The 25,635-nt window shown below is 45.7% G+C and overlaps 1 protein-coding gene across 3 annotated transcripts in view; it reads left to right on the top strand.

Annotated features, from left to right (window-relative positions):
* Positions 1-25,635, top strand: part of VARS1 (valyl-tRNA synthetase 1) — a 365,643-nt gene that overhangs the window by 12,041 nt on the left and 327,967 nt on the right. For 2 of the 3 annotated variants that reach the window (XM_069635138.1, XM_069635139.1), the window contains exons 2-4: positions 19,021-19,414; positions 22,947-23,090; positions 24,643-24,790. In XM_069635138.1, the coding sequence (XP_069491239.1) occupies positions 19,021-19,414; positions 22,947-23,090; positions 24,643-24,790 (686 nt within the window). Of the gene's footprint in view, positions 1-18,906; positions 18,929-19,020; positions 19,415-22,946; positions 23,091-24,642; positions 24,791-25,635 lie in introns of those variants that run through there. The other variant, XM_069635140.1, reaches the window with a different exon arrangement.

A 25,635-nucleotide genomic window follows, 5' to 3' on the forward strand; every position in this document is an offset into this window, starting at 1 on the left:
CTTTCAATTTGTAAATCATTTTCTCTGTCCGTGACAGGCTATGCATTTCCTGTATCCACTCCTCATAGGAAGGTGAGACCCGCCCCTTCCACCCACGGAGAATCAGTCTCTTGGCCACAATGAATGCACGAAAAATCAACTTTTTGTGTGCAGAGCTGACATCGTCCAACCCAGAAACATCACCAAGGATTACCGTCCTAAAATCAAGGGCCAGCCCACCTCCTGCAATCCTGTCACACACATTACAAACTTCACTCCAAAAATCTCTGACTCTCACACATTCCCACCACATGTGTTCCAATGACCCGACTGCATGAACACACCCCCAACAGTTAGAATTGTCAGACATACCTCTTTTATGCAATGTTTCCGGGCACCAGTATACCCTGTTCAGGATCTTGATCTGTCGAGACCGTTCACCCAGATTCAGGGAGCACAAAGATACATTACGACACATATTCTGCCAGACATCCAAATCAATCTCTGATCTGATTTTCTCACTCCATACTCTCCGCAAATTGTCATTACTCCGAAAATTTGACACCATTAGTTTGTAAAGCCGACTGGCCAGACCGCCACACTTCCCACTCGAATCTGTCAGCAGCGCGCACACATCCAAAGAGTCGGACCAATCAACCTCGCCAACCGCTCTCTTAAGCCGTCTGTATGCAAAGTCTGATAAACCTTCAAAGTTCCATCTCTCTCTCAGCTCCGCTGCAGTCAACCATCGATCCTCATTCCCCAAATCAGAAACCTGTTTAATATCCATCAGAAACCATTCAGGCCAAAAAACTGTCCTCAAATTGTCCCTAATCTTAGGATTCAACCAAATAGAGGCACTCTTACACTTAAATGCATCTCGACCAAGCCATGATAAAACTGCAGTCCATGCCTTGCGCAAAAATGACGTTGCTAACAAATCACCACCCTGAATCTTGGTATTAGTGGTCAACAAGGCTGTCGGTCCCAGCAGCCCATAGGCACTCGATTCTGCTACCGCCCAGTTGTCCAATTCACTAGTTAAAAATGGAACAAAAGAATGAGCGGAAAAGGCCAAATGATAGGCCCGAAAATTCGGTACTCCCAGTCCACCTAAATGAACTGGAAGCTGCAACTTCCACAGACTAAGTCTTGGTGGCTTTTTGTCCCACAAAAATTCCTGAACTAGGCGGTCCAAATCATTCCAGTAACTGCTCTTAATACTCAGAGGAAGCATATTAGATATGAAGTTGATCTTAGGAGTTGTATTCATCTTCAGGGCATTAACTTTACCCCATAAAGAAAGATTAAGCAAAGACCACCTTTCTAATTCCGATTTACATTCTCGAATAACCACACTCATGTTTTCATCTACCATCTTGGAAAGAGGATATGTCAGCCATACCCCTAAATAACGCATGCGACCCTCACACCACGTAAATCCCTGCCCCGTAACCAGGGTCTTATCGCATCTATTTGTCAGAGGCAACACTTCAGATTTCAAACGGTTAATTTTATAGCCTGAACAATCATGAAATTCCGACAAAAGCCTCATCAAACTGGGTATGGACACTTGCAAATTCTCCAATACCAATAAAAGGTCGTCCGCATAAAGCCAAGCCTTCTGAGTCACCCCCCAACAACTCACTCCACGCAGATCTGGGTCATGTTTGATGCGAACAGCTAAAGGTTCAATTGCCAGAATGAACAACATAGGCGAGAACGGGCAACCCTGATGCGTGCCGCGCTCCAAACTGAAAGGTTCTGAAATTACTCCATTAGTCCTAACCGCCAAAGTTGGTCTTGAATATAGAAGAGCAACCCAAGAGATGAACTCCTCACCCAAATTCATCTTCCTCAGTACAGAATATAAATAATCCCAACTCACTCTGTCGAACGCTTTTTCTGCATCAAGCGACAGGACCGCGGCATCACAGTTCGTCCTATCCGCCATTTCCATAGTAAGCAATAACCTCCTGATGTTACTAGATGTACGCCTATTTCTCATGAAACTAGATTGTTCCTCTCCAATCAAAGTAGGCAATAAATGCACCAGGCGTATAGCTAGGACCTTAGCAAGTATCTTCTTATCAGTATTGATTAGGCTAATCGGACGGTAACTGGCCGGGAGATTACAATCTTTACCCTTTTACAAAAATACCGAGACAGACGCAAGATTAGTACTTTTAGGCAGCGTCCCAGTCTGTTTGCTAGAAACAAACACGTCTCTCAAGAGTTCCAAGGCTGAATTCGGAAGAATCTTATAAAACTCACAAGGGAGGCCATCAGGACCCGGGGATTTACCTGTATTCAGCACCGAAATCGCCCCTTTGATTTCTTCCACCGTAATCTCAACACCAAGTAGATCACGATCGTTATCGAAAACCTTCGGCATCGGCAAATTACCAAAGAAGTTCTCACCCTCACCGGTAATACCCGCATCATTGCTATATAGATTCTCGTAGTAGTCTCGAAATGTCAAGTTAATTTTATTTGGATCAAAAGTAATTCTACCATCCTTGCCAATAATAGACGTAATTGCAGATTCCGAAATCCTTTTCTTTAACCTGTATGCCAACCATCTGTCACAACGCTCCCCCTTCTCAAAATATGTACATTTAGAATAGAACAAGCCTCGTTCAGCCCTCATTGTCAAAAAGTCCTCCATTTCTTTTTTAAGTTTCTTCAAAGTTGCCAAGGAAACAGAATTAGTCGGATCAAGCATCAGATCCCTCGAGATCCCACTAATACGCTGATCTAAATCACACCTCATACGCTCCTCCTTTTTTCGTTTACCACACGACAGTCCTAAACAGACACCACGCATACAGCATTTAAAGGCTTCCCACGTGTTCTCAACACTGATCTCTTCTGAGCGATTCTCCAAAACAAAGTAATTCGCTTCCGAAACAATTAGTTCTAAAATGTCATCATCTAACAGGATGGATGTGTTCATCTTCCATGAGAAACTTCTTTTACACTGAAATTTAAGTCTCAAATGCATCTCAACGGGGGCATGATCACTCAGTAAAATATTACCAATACCACATAAGACGACACTTTCTGAAACATTCCCACCAGAAAAAATCATATCCAATCTGGAGAACACACCATGCGCACTGGAAAAGAAGCTGTATTGCCGTTTATCCGGGTTCTCCAAACGCCACGTATCTTTCAAATCATGTTCCTCTAAGAGTGAGTGAAGTGCTTGATGGTGATAATCACAACGCAACACACGCCTGACTTGACTTCTATCCTGATCAGGATCAACTACCGTATTGAAGTCACCCCCAAGCAGAATATTAGGATTATTCAAATCTAACAGGGTCTGTGCCACCATTCTAAAGAAGGAGCCATCGTCAATTGTGGGAGCATATACGTTGCAGAGGGTCAACAACTCCCCTTGAATCTCTACCAGCAATGCAATCATCCTGCCATCCTTATCCGCACATTTCTTCAAAACTTTAACAGGCAGTTTCTTACGCAACAAAATGGCCACTCCCCTCGACCTTGACGAGAAGGAGGATCCATAAGCTGTTTCCACCCACTCCTTTTCCAATTTAGGGATCTCATCCTCCAAAACGTGAGTCTCCTGTGAAAAACATATGTCAGCATGCATATCTTGTAACATTTGGAAAACCTTCTTCTTCTTTAACATATTATTGACCCCGTTCACATTCCAAGAGACAACATACAGGTCATTTGAGGTCCCACTTGTGCAAGAAGTCATTATAACTTGAAAGTCAGGAGCATCCAAAGCAAAAAGAAAGTAAAAAGAAAATGAAAAAAAACAGAGAAAGAATACAAACATGAAACTGAGCCAAAAACACAAAACAACAAACTAAAAGAACAGATAAGACTGTGAAGTCCGTTCAGCTTAAAAAACAAATGAATCCACATTCAGAACCAATCCCAGGACCCCTCCCAATATCCAATAACCAGAGCATCCTTACCCTACTTATATAAATGAAACAGTGCATAAGTAAAATCCCTACAAGTAACATTAGTGCACCCCCGACCCCCACCACCAATGACAACACCTAAATGTGTAAGAGAATTATAGCGCCAGACATAAACCAGAAGCCATAATCAATCAACCCACCCACCAGCAACTACCATAATAACACCTTCCAAAACTGAACTTTGAACTGCAAAATAAGATGTATGGTGTCATGCCTGGGAACTAGTCAACCATTTAACCAGAGTGATCAAGAAATGACCTGTAATGAAGAGAAAGTTGCGCCAACATGTCTTCATAACAGAATACACTCTCACATATATGCGTAGAACCAAATCGAAAGAGGCCAATACTGTGTGCAAAATGGCCAAGGTAACATGTCTTTCTGCATAAAAATTATTAAAACATGTAATGTCATATGCACACAGACTAAAATATCGGTGCGTTCTAATGTGTGGAGGAAGCAGATCTCACAGATCTGCCATTACACACAAACTAACTCAATTGTTAGAATGAGACAATGCACCACCAAGTATGAATCTGCCTAATAGTCCTGGCGTAATGGTAACACAAGCACATAGCCAAAAGTCTTAATATGAACCTTAGATGGATAATCAATGTATCTGCATTCAGGAGGTAGGATACCGAGGGAACCACGGCTGGAACCATGATCGATCAAGGTATGTGCATCACCCCATTAGACAGGATAGTCGTACACATCAGATCAGTCCCACCATGTCACCCGCCTCAGGCACTTCAACTTCACCCTCTGCCTGCAGGAAGACGACATCCCTCAAAGGCAGTGATAGCAGGGGAGGGTCACTCGGCGAATCCCACTCACTCCGTAATCCAGCATTCCGTCCGTCACCAGATATCGTTCAGATGATCAGCTCCACACGGACGTCGCATCACTAAGCGAGCGATGCCGTCCCCCTCCGGCAACTAAACGCTGACAAGTCAGCTGACGGCACGCCACGTACGCGCGCCGATAGGTGCCTTCCTCAAATAAGGCCATAGACTCCTTAAGCATCATACGAAGCGCGGATCGTGGTGGTGGAATCCAATTAAGTCACACAGAATACTCAGGTATGCCAGTAATCCAAGCCTTTTTCAAAAAACGTAAACTGTCATATCCAGCCCGCGCCATCTTGTGAACCCATATGTGCTAATAAAAAGTAAATAAAAATGAAAAATAAAGTTAAGTCATGGTGGGGGGTGGAAGGCAACCGAATCATGCACTGGCTACCGTGGGCCTAGGAAGACCCCTTTTAAATGTATCCAACCATTCTAGTGCCTGAGCAGGATCAGATGTAGATTTCTCCCCATCAGGAAACACAATAGTCAGGACACAATTTCTGCTGAGAAAAGACTTCAGAGAGAGCTGTTTAGCCAAGTCTTTGGCTCCCTTAAACAATCTCCTCATGAGTAAGACTTCCTTAGGGTAATCAGGATAAACAAAAACGGATTTACCTTTGTAGGAGGCATTTCCAATCAATCTTGCAGCTCTCATCACGCTTTCTTTCGATCTTAGGTTCATAAAAGAAACCAAAATATGTCTAGCTTTGCCCCCCAGATGTTTACCAATCCTGAAGATATTGTCAATGTCTTCAGTCTTGATGGTATCACAATGAAAACAGTCTCTTAAAAACCTGAAACACCAGGGCAGGCAGGTCCTCATCCTCTCCAGAGTCTTCCAAACCGACCAATCTGATGTTTCTTGCTCTTATCCTCAGCTCCAAATCTAGACGTTGGTCTCTTTCCTTTTTCAAGTCAGACTTCAGACTCTTGTAGGCTTGGAAGCTGCCAGCTATCTCAGAGCTCATAGATGTGGAAGATTTCTCCAGCTCTGTGACCCTGCCATCTAGTTGTCCAGTTTTCAAATTGAGCTCAGCCATAGTCAGCTTCATCTCAGTAACATCTTGCGCCACCAGAAGAATGGTCTTGTAAACATCACCAAGGCTTGGGGTTTCTTCCATCCCGGGCACCTGCTTGGATTTCTTTGAAGCAGGGTTATCAGCTTCACCTATCTTTTTCTTAGAACTCATTTACAATTTCTCTATAAATGTCTTCAGGGAGAGGTCCAGAGCAGTTGAGTTAAGCTGCTACTCCGCTGCCATCCATTCTAGAATCTTGTGAGGTATGAAAAATCATTTGTCCCGCTCAGTTTTCCACAGGCACACAGTACTTCTTATTTGCCAATTCTCACTATGCAATGGTTAGCGGCAAGGGCATGTTTTGAGGCCTGGGCTACAGCATTATTATACCATAACCCATTGTTAGAGTTGCCATGTTAATGGCTGGTCCTCAATTCCATCATAAATCACGGATGAGGCTGACCCGTGATTGACTGCTACATTCTTACATCACAAAGCATTGTTGAAGTTGGCTTCTTGTTGGCTGGATAATTACATCATAAAGCATGTTGCAGTTGCTTTGTCACTGGCTAGTGTATTGCCAACATCCCTTTCCTTGTGGTCCTGACCCAAGCCTTCTTGCTAGCCAGTTCTACAGTTCCCTCTCAACTCTGAAATCCACTCGATAGTTGGTAGAACTACCACTACCACGTTCATCGTGTTCGTGTCCCACCTCACCCATCAAGCTTGGCCATAGGCTCCAAAGCAACGCCAGGCATTTTTCGTATGTTAAAATAATAAGAATGCATGCTGCAGCTGACTCGTGTAATGTCCATATGCGTTATTCAGTTGTCCCTTCACTGGCTCCTTCAGTGTGATGTTCTCACTCTTAGTTTTGGGGGACCTTGCAAGTAGTTCCGTTAAAAGATTATTTAGGGGTTTGTTTTGTGATGGACCTCTGATGCCTACATTCCCTAAATCTGCAAAAGCTCCAGCTCATTGAATTATTGAAATGGGGCTGCCTGGGTTCAACCAGAAGTATGCTGCCTTTTCTATGGAAGGGTTACTAAATGCATACAAAGTTATAGCAGTAGCGGGTGCTCTCTGTGGCACAAAAAGACTTGGGGGACATGTAGATACATGCCTCCTGTTACAGGCTCGTCCTGCTCCCCCTGATACCAGTGCTCATCCAGCTCCCTCACGCCACCTGCATTCCAGGCACTCTGCACTCGGACACATATAATTCACAAGAGACCAGAAGTGGGGGGGAAAAGCGCTGTAATGCAAACACAAACCAGTGCGTAGGAGGGCTGCACTCTGCTCTGCCCCTCCCAGGCCTTGCTCAACTTTATGTACAATGGAGTAGCTACATCTATTCTCCAAACCTAAAATAGCATGTATGATAACAAACTGGTCATTTCCCTGAACAGGGGGAAGAAAGTACATTCTGCAACTGCAGGCTTTTTCTGCGAGGCAAGCTCTGGCAGCCTTGGGATTTAAGCCAGCAGCGTTGTCACTGTGTTCTTCTTGGGAGGGGTTGTTCATGCCCGCGTCTGAGGCCCCACAGCATTCCACAGCTCAGCTGTGCTGTGCTCTGAGACATCGCTTGGCATGGTTGTTCAGCTGTTAGGCCAGTCTCTTAGGCAACTCTTTAGGCCAGTCCATTTGTATCCGATGAATTTCAAAGAAACCAAAAGAAAGTACAGAATCAGAAATGTAACACCCCCTGCTAGGGAAGAATATGGGTACATACATTTAAAATTATTGCTTAACTTCCCCTGCAGCATATCTAAAATCCTGCTACATGCAGTGCTGGGAATAAGGAGTATTGGTTCTAATCCTGCATTTTGACCTATTCTTCTATGGGTCAGGATGTGGGTCCCTTGGTTTCTAAGGAATGTCTTTGAAAGTTTGGGACATTGGAGGGTGGGTTGAGATTACCCAGGTTACAGCACATTGGTGACTGGTTGGAAAGCTTACGCCTCAAGTGCATTTGGGAGAGCCAATAACATCCATATTCTAAAAGGTCAATATTTTTATTTTTTTAATTGTGATTTAATTTATTCAACCTTTCATAAATCAATTCATTACCTCCAGAATATCACTTCAGAATATACAGACAGTTTAAAACTATTAAAAACACATAGATCTTGGGACTAAAGAGAAGCTGGTTGGAGAACAACGATCATTCCCCTTCCCTGTGACAAGTCCTTCAAAATATTGGTAATTATTCTCCAAAATAAGCTGAAAAAAACAATCCAAGCATGATTGTTTCCCTCCATAAATACTTCCCACAGCCAGTCCCAATGGCTGTTCTCGCCCCATCCTACAGCTGCACTAGCTGCGGTCCTCAATCCTGCTAGTGCTTCACATTGGCACAGAAGACTCTTTAGTAGTGTTATTTCGAGCCTACCAACCTCCTCAATCCTTGCTGGGTTCCCAAGTGAATTTTGCGTTTACCCTCCTCCTTGTTTCGGCAGTATTGATAGTCAAAGAATTGTCATCAGCATATTTCTTTAAGCTGTTCAAGGAGCTTTGTAGCCCTCCAGGGGTCAGGTCACGAATAGCCAGATCTCGGCATAACCTAGCCATTGAAGTGGCACAGGCCCCAACTTTGGCGGAACAGCAGCTGGATTGAGCAGAGCCACTGCCAGATCGACCATGTACAAGTTGAACAGCATGGGGGCCAGAGTGCAATACTGTTTCAAGCCCTTAGCAGTTGGCACCCAGGCAGTGAAACCCCTATGCCTATCAACCCTGACTATGACCCTAGTGTTGGAGTACAATAAGACCAGGATCTTAAGCAGCCCTGACGGGATGATCAGCCTCAGCCGTTTTCCCCACGGCCTCCCGTGGTCTACGATATGAAACCCAGCGCTTACATCAATAAACGCCACATATACCGGAACGTTCCTCACCATCCATGCTTGTTGGATAGTTTTTGTTGCAGCCAAGATGTAAATACTGGTGCTAGAAATCTTGCCGAACCCTGTTTGGAGTTGGGGAATGATGCTACAGATTCTTGCCAAATCTCCAGTTCTTTTCTAGGAGGATCCTCACAAAACCTTGGGCGATACATCCAGCATGCAGTAATTTTTTTGCATCGTTGTGTCTACCCTTCTTTAGGACCGGCATGATGCCTGCCATGAAGCTGGTATGCACTGCAGTGCTTCAGTGCTCAAGAAACATTGATGGAGGGCACTGGCCTAGACAGATGGATCACCTTTGATGATAATGCTGTGTCGTGGTAATTTCCCAGGGGTCGTCGGGGCAATTCGCGGACCTCCAGGGTTGGGGAGGCCCCAACTCCTCCCGCGTCCCAAAGGAGTATGAGGCACATGCAAGAGCAAAAGAGTTACTGCTGTTTATTGCACAAAACAGACAGGGACAGGTTCTCGGAGCATGGGTACCCAAGGAACGTCTCATCCGTGGTGGGCTCGTAGGCCCTTTTTCTAGCCAGATGACGTGACTACGTGCGTCACCTGGGAAAACTAGCCCCTAAACGCTATCTCGGGTTGGCTCCCCGAGTGGTAGGGTCAGTATAGACCCGTATAGAAGGAAAGATTATTGGTAGAGGAGGGTTCAGGTGATATGCTTGGGTCGTCCCTAAGATTTGCTACATAAGAATTGTTACAAGGGGAAAGTTAGTGATTGGCTAAACTATAGTAGCACCAGTGTTTAGCCCCTCGTATTCTGATTGGTTCGCCCACGAGCCCCCAAGCCTGGGACCATCGCTGTTCCCAGCTCGTGGTCTACCTGGTGCTGGCAACAATGTATGACTATGTGTCAATGGCGGACAATGGACAGGTCTGACTACTGGCTGTTGGGTGTCCAACTTGTCACTTTGTTGTTGCAGTCTGAGTCTCAGACGTGAGACCCCAGAGCTTCTCTGGTACTTGGAGCTTGGCATCGTATCAGGTCGGCCTGGTCACGTGTTGGGAGGCCGTGGCTGGAGCAGAATTACAGGTATTTGATTTGTATTTCGGCTCTTAGGCGTGTTTAGCAGCAGCAGGTGTAACCTTGGCGCGGGGAGCGCGGCGTGTAGATTGCAACTTTGTGTCCTTGGTTATGGGGCTCTCGTCAGGGTTTGTTCTTCATGATCAGCATCTTGCAGCTTTGTCTGAGCCGTTCCGGCCTGGGGACTCTGGTTAGCGGCCTACCTTGGCCTAGTCTATGGGTGGCGGCATACAGTCCATTATACGGGGGTCACAAGGGGCGACATGGGTTCTTATACATTAGTCCATATACAGGGCTACATCTTCATGGTTTTAGTAGCAAGGAAGTGTCTGCAAGCATATACACGAGCTCTTCTGGCGTCTTGCGTTTCTGCGGTGCTGTAGTTAGCCTATGTGAAAAATAACAACGATGCATATGCGAGTGTGAGTGGTCCTCTACGTCATAGCACTGAGTATGTTCTTCGTGTGGGTTGGTGTGTGTCTGATCCAGTTGCTTGGTGACACGTGTGTTGTCCGCTGACTATGTCATGTCATCTCTAACGATGGCGATATTTGTGGGTGGTGCCTAATCGAGTTGGTGCATATGGTCGGTGTCGGCTCCACCCGAGGTCCCAGCACGTGGTTTGGATGACGCGCAGCTTGCCTGGGTGAGCGGGGTGTGGCCACGGTGGATTTGACGTCCGGGGCGGCAGTGAGCGGGTCGAACTCATCCCGCGGTGGGTGTTTAGGTCGTGACGTCATAGGCCATGGTCTGGACGAGAATCGGGGGAAGGGATCGTCCCATTTTCCCTCTTCAGCTGCATATATTCCATCTGGGCCTGGAGCCCTAGAAGCTTTAGTGGCACGAATGACTCCATCGATATCATCAGTGCCCAGATCATAGGCCCAATTATCTAGCCCCTGTATCTGGGTGCGCCCATCAACCCCACTTACTGTTAGAGTCTGCTGGATATGGGCTATCCAAGCAGCCTCATATAATCCATGCATGCCCCTGGCAATCAGATCCCTGCTGTTAACAATCTTCCAGAAGCCACCATTGTCCCTGTTCACAACTGCCAGAACCAGCTGGCGCTTTTTCTGGCAATCAAAGAAAATATCTAGGGCTTTTCATCTTTTCAGCCATTTGCAATTAGCTTGTTTGGCCCTCTTAACCTTTTCACTGTGGGCTGCTGGAGTAGCTCGTTAACGCTATTGCTCGCAGTTCTCGCCCTCAATCGACTTTCAGTCCCTCATTTCCTGATTATAGTGATGCAGTGAGAGTTCTTAATTCCCAATGCCATTCTACCTGCCGTTGGAGGGAGCCTTACGGCATGACGTTTGATCATAGCCATGTGGGTCTGAAACTGGGACATGACCTCCATGTGGGTCTCTACCGAAGAACCCTTCACCTCCACCTGTAAGAAACCAGAAGGTGTCTCACCCACTAGTCCCCGTAGAACTGTCATCCAGTTGGCCAGGACACAGCCATCGCTTTTGGATCGAGTTTCTGCGGGTGGACCACTGCGAAAGGATCACCTGGGTGAGGGGTCTTCTGGGAGTGCGACACCGGATGGTGAGATGCAATATCCCCTTCCCTGTAACACCTTTACCCCATCCTACCAGGTAGGATACTTAGGAACTCAACCCGCCCCCTTTCACAACACGAACACTTTCTCACGGACAGCCCGCTATGAGAGAAAACAGACTTAACACCTGAGCTGTGTGCCTGATGTGTCCCAATACAATGGTCCGGCAGGGACAGGCAATTACTGACCATCATGCACACCTGACTTCCATTACACTTCCCCACACGGATAAAAGGCGGAGCACGAGAGCACACGTGAGGGAAAGCATACAAGGAAACAGCGGTTCCAAAATGGCAGTTTAACACAAAGAGGAAGACGGCAAAAGCGAAGGGGATCCCAAGGAGGGACGTTCCCTTGACCTTTTCGACAAGGAACCGTTCTTTTCACAAAACCTCAAGAATAGAAAGGGTAAGACCAGGAACCAGGCTGAGGAATCCTGCATTGTGTGCCAGAGGTACCCGTGACCCTCCTGTATCGATAATCAAGGTGGGGAGAATCGCCAGCTGCTGTGGTACTGTCCTCGGCTCCAACAAGAATGCAACGTCAGTGAAATCAACACAGCCGGTGAGTTGGGGAGACCGTTACAAGACCCTGTGTGGAAGCCACGGTTGCAAGCGGCCATATTATATAGCGAGCGCTGGATCTGAGAACATTGAGGGAAAGGCGTGTGACAACCGCAAGTAAAGTTGAACTGCAGATGAGTGATTGAACTTTGAAGCAAAATACGATACCTTTGACAGAGTGGTCTGGCACCACGTGCATGCTGAATCAAAGGTCTCTGTAAGGTGTCCAGCTGAGAGTTGACAAAAGTGAAAGAGTGGCCAAGGATTGTGAATCGAAGTGGTCCTGCAACAGGTCAAGCCAAATCCTGAACACAATCGAAAGTCTTTGATATTGATACAGTAAAAGTTGATGGCAAAGTAGGTAAAGTTGGTCCGAGACAGGCAGAGGGAGATCAATTGAAAGCTGTGTGTTAGAACAGATCTGAGTCCGGCCAAGGGGCATCTGGGGTGAATCATGAGTCCCCCGAGAAATTGGATATGTGGAAATCCTTGCGTATTTGTAAAAAACTAACTTTGTGTCGTGGATCTGAGCCTGACGGAGGGGGATCCAATGTGAACACGAAATCACCTGAGAAAAGTGTGCGTAGGAGAATCCTGAAAGTAAAGGAACCTTATTTGTTAGTTGCATCTGGCCCTCTGAAAGAGGAGACGTTTTGAACGGCAAAGAGACTTTGGTACAGAAGTCTGTGATGTTGGGAGTTTTGAACTGCACCCATGTGCTAGAGAAGCCAGAGAGTGTGCTAAGCTCGAGTGTGCCACCTTATCCTATGTTGAAAATGTGGGGAAGGGGAAGCTAACGGCTTGAACATCCTGACATATTATTTCTTGAACTCACTTCTTTTGCATAACATTGTTTCCCACACTATTTGGAGGTAAGGATTGGCAATAGGTTTATAATTGTAGCCCCTTTTATTGTGACAAGGCACCATTAGGACTGCGTTATTATTATTTGATGGTCATAGCTTGCTCCCATCTTTAGATTTAGGATTAGATGGGTGTTTTTCAAACCCAGTTAAGGTTCATTAGTACCCAGCGTGGCGAATCCATGGGATACACTTCATGTGGATTGGCTCGTTTCCGAGCCATACCACAGTGTAATCCCGTGGACGCACGTACGTGCTTCGCGCGTCGGGTACACTGTTGTTTCCCATTCATTACTACGGAGCAAGTTGGCCAAGAATGGCGCCCTGTTGCTCCGTAGTAATGAAGCAGTATCCGCGTTCTAGTGTTTCTAGAACGAACGCGTACTGCTGTGACGTCTTTTCAAACGGCAAAATATATGCTGCTTGAAAAGGTTTCGCTACTAAATTAGTATCCCGTCGCTACAAACCCCGGAATACTAATAGAAATAACGGCCTCGCCGGCGGGCCTTTACCACCTAAAGGTAATGCTCTCAGGGCCCGAAGTTACAGGCCTGAGCGGGCGGTCATTGCATTAATAAGCAACCTTACACTATGGTCACTTGTGTCTGTTTTACAGTTGATGCCATGCCTTCCTTACACACTGAGACAATGGCAAGATACTTCCCGCTGCCCTCCCTGCCCTGGCCTGCATCGCTCCAGGAGACACGATTCAAGCCTGAAGTCCATATTGTTAAATGTTTCCATTGGGGGGAATGTGAATATTCTAGGAGTGTCTCTGGCTTGCTCTAACCCCACGTAAACGTGGCATTTCTTGTCAGATTCTGGATATTTTGAGATTGTACAGTCTCCCCGAATGCAGTGTTTCATCTTCTTTCCTTCCCTTACTTTGAATACACGTTGAGATTGCACTGTCTTCCAGAATGCAGTGTTTTATCTGCTTTCCTTCTCTTATTTTGAATATACTTCGGGTTTGTACAGTCTCCCAGAATGCAGTGATTTACCTGTGTTCCTTCTCTTATTTTGGTTATAATTTTGGATTGTATTCTCTCTCCCAGAATGCAGTTTTCACCTGCTTTCCCTCTCTCTTATTTTGAATAGACTTTGAGATTGTACTCTGCCTCCCAGAATGCAGTGTTTCACCCGCTTTCCTTCTCCTATTTTGAATACACTTTGAGAGTGTACTGTCTCCCAGAATGCAGTGTTTCACCCAGGTTTCTTTTCTTATTTTGAATATACTTCGGGATTGTACAGTCTCCCAGAATGCGGTTTTCACCTGCTTTCCCTCTCTTATTTTGAATACACTTTGAGATTGTATTCTCCCTCCCAGAATGCAGTGTTTCACCCGCGTTTCTTTTCTTATTTTGAATACAGTTTGAGATTGCACTGTCTCCCAGAATGCAGTGTTTCACCTGCTTTCCATCTCTATCCAAGTTTACCCCCTGGCACAGAGGGCGGGAAATGGAGCGCCTTGGAACTGACGATGCACAAGATGCTTGTATACATTTTTTTTCTATGCAACATTTACAGGTTGTTGAGGTATTTGAGTAGGCTTAAACCTCTTCTGTTAGATTCTCATGTTAGGTATGTTCGGTATGTACTGGATGTCTTTCAGTGAGTGGGAAGAACTGCCCCCCCCCCCAATCCCTAAATAGTGTTTGCTAGCGCACTGCTCATATAGGAAGCCTGGAACGTGTCACACCAGCAGCGATGCATGATTGCGGAGCTCATAAATAATTTAATGCAATCTGTATGGAGTTTCTCTCTTCTTGCGTGGAATCTCAATGGGTATGTGGACATTGGGGACTTAGAGTTTACTTGGAAATGATATTTCTATGTTGGGCTCAGCAGCTGCTTGCTTATGATATGCTTCTTGACATCCTTTACCTTTATACTGCTCATTTCTGTTTTTGATGTTTTGTATGTTATTGTATTTACTGTTGTATTGTACTAGCATGGTCTTGTTGAACGAATAAACATGTGTATTGATTGAATTTTGCTCTAAGTGGTGGTGACCTCTCTCCGCTGCTCCCCGAGGGTCTTCAGCACTGCTAAACTGAAGCCTTGTGCATGTCATTTCGTTTTGCAGACTCTGCACTATTCTGCTATTTAATTGGAAGATTTGCCTAATGGAAATACTTTTTTAACAATCCCTTGGAAAACAAAGAACCAGAACATCTCTTGAGAGAGACTTTGTTTCTCAGGAATAGCGGCATCCTCTTAGTCACCATCGTAGACCTATTAAAACACACACCCCCCCCACCCACTCTGCTCATCACCAACAAGATAAGGCTGGACCACCCTTTGCCTGCTGGGTCTCTCATTGGGGTCAGGATAGCAGCTGAGTCTGAACCCTTGTAGAGCAATACATGAAGAACAAAGCCTGTGCATTACAAGGAGAAGGCTTTTTTATAACCTGTCCTGCACATGCAAGGTGGATTGTGACGATCGAGGATCAGGGTATTGTGATAGGTCAGAGGCACAAAGTAGTTTATTAAAATAACAAGAAAATTGGCTTTCTATCCCTATTCTGAGTTTACCTGCCTAACTGAACTAATTAGGGTGCTTGTCAGTAGTGAAGTCAAAAAAGTAAACAGTCTGTCCTCGTTCTCAAAACAAATCTATTCTGGCTCTACCACTTGGGGGAAAAACAACAAAAGTCCAGGAGAATGACTCCATTCTCCTGGATAGCCTGTTTGGCCATAAAAGGTGATTCTCAAATAGTTGTTGGCTATTTCTTGGATTAACTTCATTTAGTTCTTCTCAAGGACTTTTCCACCGTCCTGGTGACCCCTTTCCTTTTGGAGATTAACTCTTTCTCTTCACTGTATTTGGGTGTTCACCCCTTTTTGGATTGCGTCATTCTTGAAGTGTCTGTAAGGTTCCTTTTCCCCAATGGTTTTGGGGAACCCAAATGTTCCTTCGATGGGTGTTTACTCTGTATTCCTTGTCTCCTCATAAAACATTTCCACAAGTCTTCTCTTGGCCTGCTAAGCTGACTTTCGCTTTGGACTGAATCAGCTATCCCAGTCACTGTCTTGCAGTGCCTGTGTGACAGGTTCCAGTATGACTCTTTCTTAGGGTTATTCTGTTTCTTAATTATACGTTTCCCCCTACAAGCGATGAGTAGACTGTGTCCTGAAGTTATTTTCACTCTTATAAACACTGGTTGTTTCACTGGGACGAGTATGCCGAGTCTTGTAGGTACTCTCATTTTTATAAACGCTGATTGTGCCACTGGGACCCGGAGGCTGTTTTACCTTCTTGTTCATGGGCTAGCGTCACCGGATCTCTCTTCGGTATCGGGGATAGCTCTCGGCTTCGGAATGGCTTCTGCGGACACGTCTTGGTTCTTTGATGTGTCCCTGCTTAGCCACGTCTGTAGTGGTCTCAGCGCTGTTTCTGGACTGGATACTCTACCTTTCCTAGGTCACGCCACTGCTCACTTGGTTCTCCTTTCCTCTGGGTTCTCTTCTCCTGCCAACACAGTTCTCTGTTTTCTCCATGCTTCTTCGGTACACCCACTGCTCCCAGCTCTTCCCAGGTTCAAACTTCCAGGGCATCACACTCCACTTTGTGTTCCTCTTCCATTCTTATATCCAAGTTCATTCTCTCTCTTTGATGATTATTCTCTCTTACTCGTCTATGCTTCTACGTCGCAGTTTGGTTAATGGAGCGATCTTTATTACTCGCTCATTTCTCTTCTTTGTCTCTGTGGTTTTGGCAGACATTTCTTCAAGATGAATGTTAGGGCTAATATTATAATAACAAATAGTGGCTTGCTCTTATGGTCGTCTCTGAAGCATGGATGTTATTGATGGTTCACAAGAGAGGATTTCAGGAAGTTCCTTCCTGGAAAGGGAGTCCTTATCCCCAAGGGTGGAGTCTCTCTCTGTGAGGTCCCGCTTACTGCCACCCCTATAGGTAATGTTGCATTGCAGGCTCCCTCCCTGCCCTAGCCTCACAAGGAAAGACTCCCCTCTGGGGAGAAACGACGAAGCCCTGTGATTCGTCAAAGTATGAAGTAACTCTGATATATGGCCTGCCACATACTGCATACAGCGAAACACAAATTAATTGAAGATGATTGCACTCTCATATGTTTAGACCCAAAAAATGAGAAAAGAAATGTTTGTAGTCGCAGCTCGTGTATTCCAAGATCCTAGTCATGGGTGATTATCACCCACTGGTATATGAAGCAGTGCTTAACAATTGAAGAAGACTTCACTTTTAGAATGTAAGTCAAAAGATTTTTTTTTAATTGGCGTCTGTTCTTAAACAGCGCTTTCTTAATGAAATGAAAGCCTTAATAAATCCTCATCCGGCGACCTGAACAAAGTGATGTGCCACCACATGTACATTTTTCACTCCATTCATATCGTCCTCAGGTGGCTGGCACTTAGATCCAAGCAGCTTGTGCACAGAATGCAAGACCGGCTGAATGGAATGCGACACCTGTGGCATCTGTTTTTATGCTCTACATTGAACTAATGTTTCGGGTGCACAACACGCTTGGATATAACTGTCCGACCACCTGTCGATCCGCATGGGTCAAAACATGTAGTGGCATGCCATTTAGTTCTGGTCACTTGATGAAGATATAAGGCTTTCATTTCGTTAAGAAATCGCTTTTTAAGCACCAAAACCACTGCATATAGGGTACAGCAAGTGGAGAGTGATGGTGATTGGTCAAGCTACTGGTAACTCTGTATGATTTGGTGCACACAGCATACCCCAGTAACCACCAGTGCATAGTCCAGGTACTAAGTAATTCTGATGTATGATTTGGTGCACACGGCATACCCCAGTAACCACCAGTGCATAGTCCAGGTACTAAGTAACTCTGATGTATGATTTGGCGCACACGGCATACCCCAGTAACCACCAGTGCATAGTCCAGGTACTAAGTAACTCTGATGTATGATTTGGCGCACACGGCATACCCCAATAACCAACAGTGCATAGTCCAGGTACTAAGTAACTCTGATGTATGATTTGGCGCACACGGCATACCCCAGTAACCACCAGTGCATAGTCCAGGTACTAAGTAACTCTGATGCATGATTTGGCGCACACGGCATACCCCAGTAACCAACAGTGCATGGTCCAGCTACTAAGTAACTCTGATGTATGAATTGGCGCAAACGGCATACCCCAGTAACCAACAGTGCATGGTCCAGGTACTAAGTAACTCTGATGCATGATTTGGCGCACACGGCATACCCCAGTAACCACCAGTGCATGGTCCAGGTACTAAGTAACTCTGATGTATGATTTGGCGCACACGGCATACCCCAGTAACCACCAGTGCATAGTCCAGGTACTAAGTAACTCTGATGCATGATTTGGCGCACACGGCATACCCCAGTAACCACCAGTGCATGGTCCAGGTACTAAGTAACTCTGATGTATGATTTGGCGCACACGGCATACCCCAATAACCAACAGTGCACAGTCCAGGTACTAAGTAACTCTGATGTATGATTTGGCGCACACGGCATACCCCAGTAACCACCAGTGCACAGTCCAGGTACTAAGTAACTCTGATGTATGATTTGGCGCACACGGCATACCCCAGTAACCAACAGTGCACGGTCCAGGTACTAAGTAACTCTGATGTATGATTTGGCGCACACGGCATACCCCAGTAACCAACAGTGCATGGTCCAGGTACTAAGTAACTCTGATGTATGATTTGGCGCACACGGCATACCCCAGTAACCAACAGTGCATGGTCCAGCTACTAAGTAACTTTGATGTATGATTTGGCGCACACAGCATACCCCAGTAACCAACAGTGCATGGTCCAGGTACTAAGTAACTCTGATGTATGATTTGGCGCACACGGCATACCCCAGTAACCAACAGTGCATGGTCCAGGTACTAAGTAACTCTGATGTATGATTTGGCACACAAGCGCAGCCCCTGCGGACACGGTTCTTGTCTTTACCGCTTCATCCTATAGGGATTAAGATGGCACGGCAGAAGCCCATGCTGTCTGCCGCTGTTTCTATGCTGTATTGATTGCTACAACAAATGGTGTCATATGAGATACATAAAGTCAGAATTATACTCGTAGGGAACTATTATTTGATTTATCCTGTTTTTATTTCCATTGCCCCAGGTGTCTCTGGGTATAGGGGAATTGTGTACTGATTGCTGGGGGAGGGTGTCAGTGAGAAGATACAAGTCTGGTGAGTAGAGCACAGGGGGTTAGCTTTTGGGCACAATGGTGCTATGCTGCTGTGAGAGTCCACCTTTTTGATAGAATGTTCTTTTCCAACAGGTTTGCTGGCAGCATCCGTTATTCCACCATGCCAACTCTCTACCTCTCTCCGCACCCGGATAACGCCCAGAACCTGCGGGTGCTGGTCACTGCAGCTTACGATCATGCAGCGGCAGTGCGTGTCGTGGAGGTGACTCCAGGCTCTGCAGCTGTCCAGGATTGCCTCAAACACTTCCCCTTGGCCAAGTTGCCAGCCCTAGAAACTGAGGCGGGGCTGAAGGTGTCTGGTGCTAGCGCTGTATCGTTTGCCCTAGCACCCGACCGTCTGCGAGGATCCAATCCACAAGAGGCTGCCTTAATACAACAGTGGATGAGCTTTGCCGACAACGAGGTCACACAGCCGGCCTGCGCGTGGACCTTCTCTGCACTGCTGCTGATCCAGCCAAACAAACCGGTGAGGAGGCAATTGCTTGAAGGTACATGGCCTTGGGATGGTGAGAAATGTGGGTCTGATCCGTTGGAGCAGAACGGTGAGAAGGCTAATGCCTGAAATCAGAGAGCCCTATGATGGTGTTTGGGGGTAGTGGGGGTGATCAGTCAACGGGCATGTTGAAGGCTATGGAGCAGAGGCATAGCCCCAGGATGGCAATCCGTAGGCATTGAAGGTGTGACTAACCCAATAGACAGGTGAGGAGATTGGGGACAGAGGTGAGGGTTCTTGGAAAGATGGGCCAACCTGTGAGAAAGGATGCCTGGAGGTGAAAAGCCCCAGGATTGCAGGCAGAGGAGGGGTGCAGGGGGGTCTAGGCCAGCACAACAAAACAACCAGGAGGCTATGTTGCAGTGGTGAAGGTGAGCAGGCTCCTGGTCATGAATCCAGGGGCAAACTGGGCAGAAATCAGGAAAGAAGGCGAGGAGTCCCAGGATCCCAATGCCTAGTTTCTGGGCGATGTTTGACCCCCCACCCCTGAACACTAGATGTGATGAGAGGGTGGGGCACTTAGGGCACTGTGGTGACCCAAGAGTAAAGTCCGAATTGGGATTATTAATCTAGTCATGGGAGAGTGGAGAGTAGCCTCCCATCAGTGATGATATGGTGGCAGGGTTCAAGACGCTCCGGCCTGTTGGCCAAGTTTCAAGGAACGGCAATCCATTTAAACTTGCTCAATCATGCAAGTAGGTGAGGATATGGAAGCTGTGGCAGGGGCAGATACAGCACAGCTAATGCAAGTAACCGGTCACATAAGGTGGGTACTTACGTCCTGGCCCATACGAAGGGAAAGTTGTGGTGATGGCAGAAATAAGTGTGAGTAGAAGTGGCGGGTGGGATGAGGTTGATGGAGGCGTGCATGAGTCGTGGAGCAGGTTGTGATGTTTATTTTCACTTTTGCCTCCTGTGTCTTTTTGACTTTATCCCTTTTATAGGTAATTTCTTCGGATCTATGTGATTATTGCGACGGCCTGAAAAAAGCTGACTTTTTTTTTTTAACCCTTTACACCAGATATATATGCGAGGGGAGACCCACCGCAGTCCCCCACCTCCATATTAATATTATACCCTCAACACCACCACATATATATGTGGTGTAAGGGGGGGGTTAAAAAAAAAAGTCGACATTTTCGGCCGTCGCAATTCCCAAGTCGACATTTTTTACCTGCCTCATGGTTGACCTCATTCCACCTCTTACGTGTTTCTATCTTTTGTTTTAATTATTCCACCTGGTTTCTGGGTTTAGCACTGTTTCACTTGCTCCCCCTTTTCACGCTCCATCCTCCATCAGTGTTGGGGTTCTGTGTTTCAGTAACACAAATTTGAAAGTGGTAAATTGGGTCACCTAAACTAGGTTGATGACGTGTTCTCCCCACCCTTTCTCCCACCCCTTTTAGAGCCCCCTTTCTGTATAGAATATATTTTATCACTGCTACCAAATTTAGGCAGACTAAATTTACCATTTTCAAATTTGTGCCAACAAAACCACCGTAGTCCCAGCATTGTTGACATATACACATGCTATTTTTTCTCCTTGGGATTGGTTTCTGGGAGTATTGGACTGACTTGGACTTTGAAAGGAGCCCAACCTGTATCACCCAAAATAAGCTTGCTATATGCAGTTTTTTTTTTCTTACAAGACTTTATTTATGCCTTTAATACTTTACATACACAATAAAACATAATACAATATAGAGATATTTATACAACTACAAAATAGTGACCGTATCTGTAAAAGAATAACAAAAGTTAAGGTGAACAAAACCGAGAGAGAGCAATAGAGAGCGAAAGAAACAAACAAGGTAAAAAGAGTAAAATTTACAAAATCATGAGAAAGTAAGATCTGTGGGATACGAATAAATAACTAAGCAGATCATTAAATGCACCCCAAATCCTCTCGTATATGTATTTTATATGCAGGGTGTGTATTTGTCTAGGTGTTCACGTGGGCAGTATAACAAATTATAATTACAAACAATGATTTCTGGGTGTGTCGGGCAGGGATATCTTCAGGGTCCTTAAATCTGCGTTACTTTAAATTGCATGCCACCTTTTGCCGTTTTCTTTCCAGTGGCACTTGGATCTGCCAAGTGACTGTTGATCACGTGACAAGGATAGCGTTTCTGCACACCGTGCCCTTGAGCTCTTAGGAGAGTTTTTCCACACATCTCTCAGCCTCGGTCCAGCTCTTTTGGGTATATATGTATAGCTCTTATTATTGTGATTTGCCTGTTGCTGAGTGTTCTGATGTTCGTTGATAAGAAAACAGAAAAATAGGTAGATGTATAGATTTGCTTATTTTCGCCTTAATGTCAAATCTGGGTATTAGAATGCAAGTTTCTTTATTCCGTAATTTATAGTTTATTTGTAGCTAGGAGGACATGTCTCTCAGAAAAAACATGTGTAGGATTCAGTAGATCTAGCCAGGTCAGTCTCTAGGCTGGGTAACGTACATTTTAAAAGGATTATATGGTTAAAAACAATCCACTTGGTGGTGGGGTACAGCCAGGGAACATAAACTGGGGACCAGGATAAGTCAACAAAAGCTTGAATTGTATGGTGATTGGCATTGTATTCACCTGATATTGAGTGTAAAGACGATGCTATCTCAACATAGCAACTAATCGGTATTTCACCATGCTGTCCCGTTTAGGTGACCAGACACATCCACACAATTCCCATGGCACCAGAAAGGCTATGCTAGCGTGCACTCTTCACACTGTGGGGGCTGACTCTGTTCCTCCCACCTCTGTTAACCTTGCCAAAGAAGTTAGAAGTTGGGATGGCATGAGATTGGCAGTCCTAACCTTGTTTTATATGGTGGTGCCCCAGTATTCTGTCTAGTTTCTGATTTGTGTGGTTGTCTGACGGTCCAACAGCTCCTCACCCCATTGGGTGGATACCAAACAGCCCAACCTGTAGGTTATCTTCTGCCACAGAATGCACAGAAGCTGATCTGGTCTTGCATAAATTGAGACGTGCCTGGTCAGATGCTTATTTTTATCCAAATCCGGATAAGACCACGTTTCTGTTGGTTTCTTCGGTAAGTGAATCACCAGGCACTGACATTTGGCCAAGATTTCCACACTTAACATCGCAAAGCAGTAAACCCTTTCTTCTTCATACAGCAAGCTGGAAGCTGCCCATCTCAAGGTCCCAACAGTTTTATTTTCCTACTGTGAACCCTGTTGCCCACTTTAGAAATTGCAGTGTGTGTTCTAGTACTGAAAGAACTTCCAGTGAAGCTAAGTGCACTGTCCCATCTCGGGCATTAAAGGAGAGCCTGTGGTATTTGAACATATAAAGTTGCACTTATGATTTCCAGACTGTTTGTGAAGTTGTAATTATGGTGTTCGCTCACTTTTTTTCCATGAAGGTGGATGGAAGAGGGCGAACGTGTGGCGTCTATTTGTAGACCGTGAGGGGGCCCAAGGGTTTCCTGTCTTCTTATTGGTTGGGCTTCACATGCATGCTGAGGGTTTCTGTGTTTCCACAGGTCACAGAGCGGGCTCAGGCTGAGCTTAAAAGGTTGCTGCAGGCTTTGGACGTTCACCTGAAGCTGCGGACCTACCTAGTGGGGGAACGTGTGACTCTGGCGGACGTGGCTGTTGTCTCTTCCCTGCTGCTGCCCTTTAAATATGTAAGTAAGAAAAGTGGTCTTGAATAGTACCTCGCTATTTGTTTTTGGACTCGCTCATTCTGACTTTAACAAAAGAGGCAGGGGTTGTTCGTGGGCACAGCAGGACAGGCAGATGTGAAACCTCTGGTGTTGATGGGTGCAGGTTGGAAGTACCCATGTCCTGTGTGGTGGTATGCTTCTATGGGTTTGCAGGGGCCGAAATTAAGATTTCATGAACGGGAGCTAAAAGTAGCTCCTGGGTATCCGCCATCACCCAGTAAGAATGAGCTTCCCCCTAGAGAACCAGGACTTGGCACATAGTGTGTCGCAGATCTAACTTTTATGTGGGATACAAAATGTAACTTCTTGTCCATTGTATACCATTCATTATGTATGAAATGTCTTCTAGAACTCTCTAACGACCTTTATACACATCCCCAGATACAGAAAGTTAAGGCGACATATGAAGGTTTGGAACCTACCAGTTAGCCTGCAGAGCCAAAAGTAGCCCTTGGTAGCTGCTGGCTTTGAGCTAACCAGCCTTTCCTGGTCTAGAAGCAGGAGCTAAATAGCTCCCAGCTCACGTCCATTTGAAACCCTGGTTTGGCAGAGAACTTTGGGGAGATGCTATCCGGAATGTAGGATCCAAGTTCTGATAGGTTACTCCTGCTTTGGCGAGTGTTAAACGCTGACGTGTAAAGTAAAAATGGGGCAAAAGAGGGGTGCTTAGTTATAGTTCGATAATGTTTGTGCAGTAATGTATCATGTAAGGTGGTAAGATGAGAGTAGGGTCAGTTTGTTAGTTGAGGGGAGGTGACAAATTGGTGTACGAGTAGTAGGGGAAGAGAAATAACATTTCTGAGCGATGCGCTTGACCTCTCCATGCGGCAAACTTTGTGTGAAGGTTTGGTGAGTATTTACCTGCTCAAACCTTTACCCACAAAGTGTTGGGAGTGGTTTATTTGGCTTTGTGCCGAGATGGAACATTATTTACAAAATTACATGTATCTTGTGTGTTTACCTGCGCAGGTGAATCGTGGGATAAAGTTCCTAAGCAGTTCATGTGCATCATAATATCAGTCTACCCCTCTGCCCAAGTGTTTCCTGAAATAAGGCCACCGATTGGCAGCTGTTTATTGCATGGTTTTCTTCCCAGATACATCCTGCAATGAAGCAGCTTTCTGATATGCCATTGGTTGAGGAATCCTGCACCCAAGCATTTGATGGATGCAGGCGTATCCTGGATGATAAGTCCATGTTCACCCAGCAGTGATATGGAATGAAGCCTCCTCTCTGCTCAGGTTTGCTCTAGGATGGAGCTTTTCTGACAAGGTGTATCACAGGATATCAGCCCATGGTGGCAGTAGCTGCCAATCCTCTGCAACCAGTTTTTGATTTTTTTGCGCCAATGTGCTCAGCATTAAAAAGCAAATGAGTAACTGGGAAGCATAGGTGCACTAGCAGATGTTAAGGGTCTGCTGTTCTTTCTTTCAAGCTGCTGTGTGCCCTGAGCATTGTCTTCTGATGACCTTTGATGGATTTGGGAGACTTTCAGACTTTTAACTTTCCACAGGTGCTGGACTCGTCCTGCCGAAAGCCTCTCACAAATGTCACCCGTTGGTTCTTGACCTGCATCCATCAGCCTGAGTTCCAGAAGGTCTTGGGGGATGTGACGTTGTGCGAGAAAGCACCCCAGTGCCCCAAAGTGTCCGGTGGCAAAGGTATGGCAGCAGAGTGGCAAAAGCCTGGGAGAGCGGTGGGAGGGAAGAATCCATTTAATGGCTCATCTTTACTACATTGGCCTAGAAAGGCAAATGTCGCTTTTCACCCATGATGCAAAGCCTGTGTTACTCAATAGATAGAAAACAGGGTTGTTACTTGAAACCCGCAAAATGCTGTACCTCAGATGGATCCCGTCCTAGAAAACTTTCAGGGATTTCCCACTAGTGTGTACATTGTTGAACCCTAATTGCACTGTTTGTGCTATATGGTTCCTCCAGAGGGCCACTTGCTCTATACAGTGCATTTTGACTGCGTCTGCCTGTTAGGTAGATTTTCTTGTTGTTGCATTCCCTGTGTACCGCCCAACCCTTTTCTGTTTATTTGAACCCGACTTGACTTCTGGACGTTTTTAAAGCCCCTTTGCTTTACTTACCTGTTTTGGGGAGCTGACCGTCCCGACGGCTATCAGTGCAGGGGGACTCCGTCCTTCATTGCGCAATTCCATGTTTGTTTTGTACTGCACACATCACTGTACAGTGAAGTGCAGTAGTGAAATGTTGTATTTATTTCACTTTGTTTTTAGTAATTTTATGGTTACTTGCGTGAAGTGTCCGGGACAGACTGGTGGTAGCGGATATTTTTCTACCGTGTTTTTTGACATTCTCGTGTGCATGTTTTTCTGAAGTCCAACTGGTGTGGGAGTTCATAGGACTTTGGGGACCCAACTCTTAATATAGGCCGAACTCCACAAGTTGGTAGATATGCTGAGAAGCCAGGCTTTTCTTTGGATGGGTAATGTGAGCTGTAGAGCAGTATCTTGAAATCCAGTAAACACAAGAATCCA

Source organism: Ambystoma mexicanum, chromosome 13, assembly GCF_040938575.1.
Source record: "Ambystoma mexicanum isolate Mex_15411 chromosome 13, UKY_AmexF1_1, whole genome shotgun sequence".
NCBI classification, from domain to species: Eukaryota; Metazoa; Chordata; class Amphibia; order Caudata; family Ambystomatidae; genus Ambystoma; species Ambystoma mexicanum.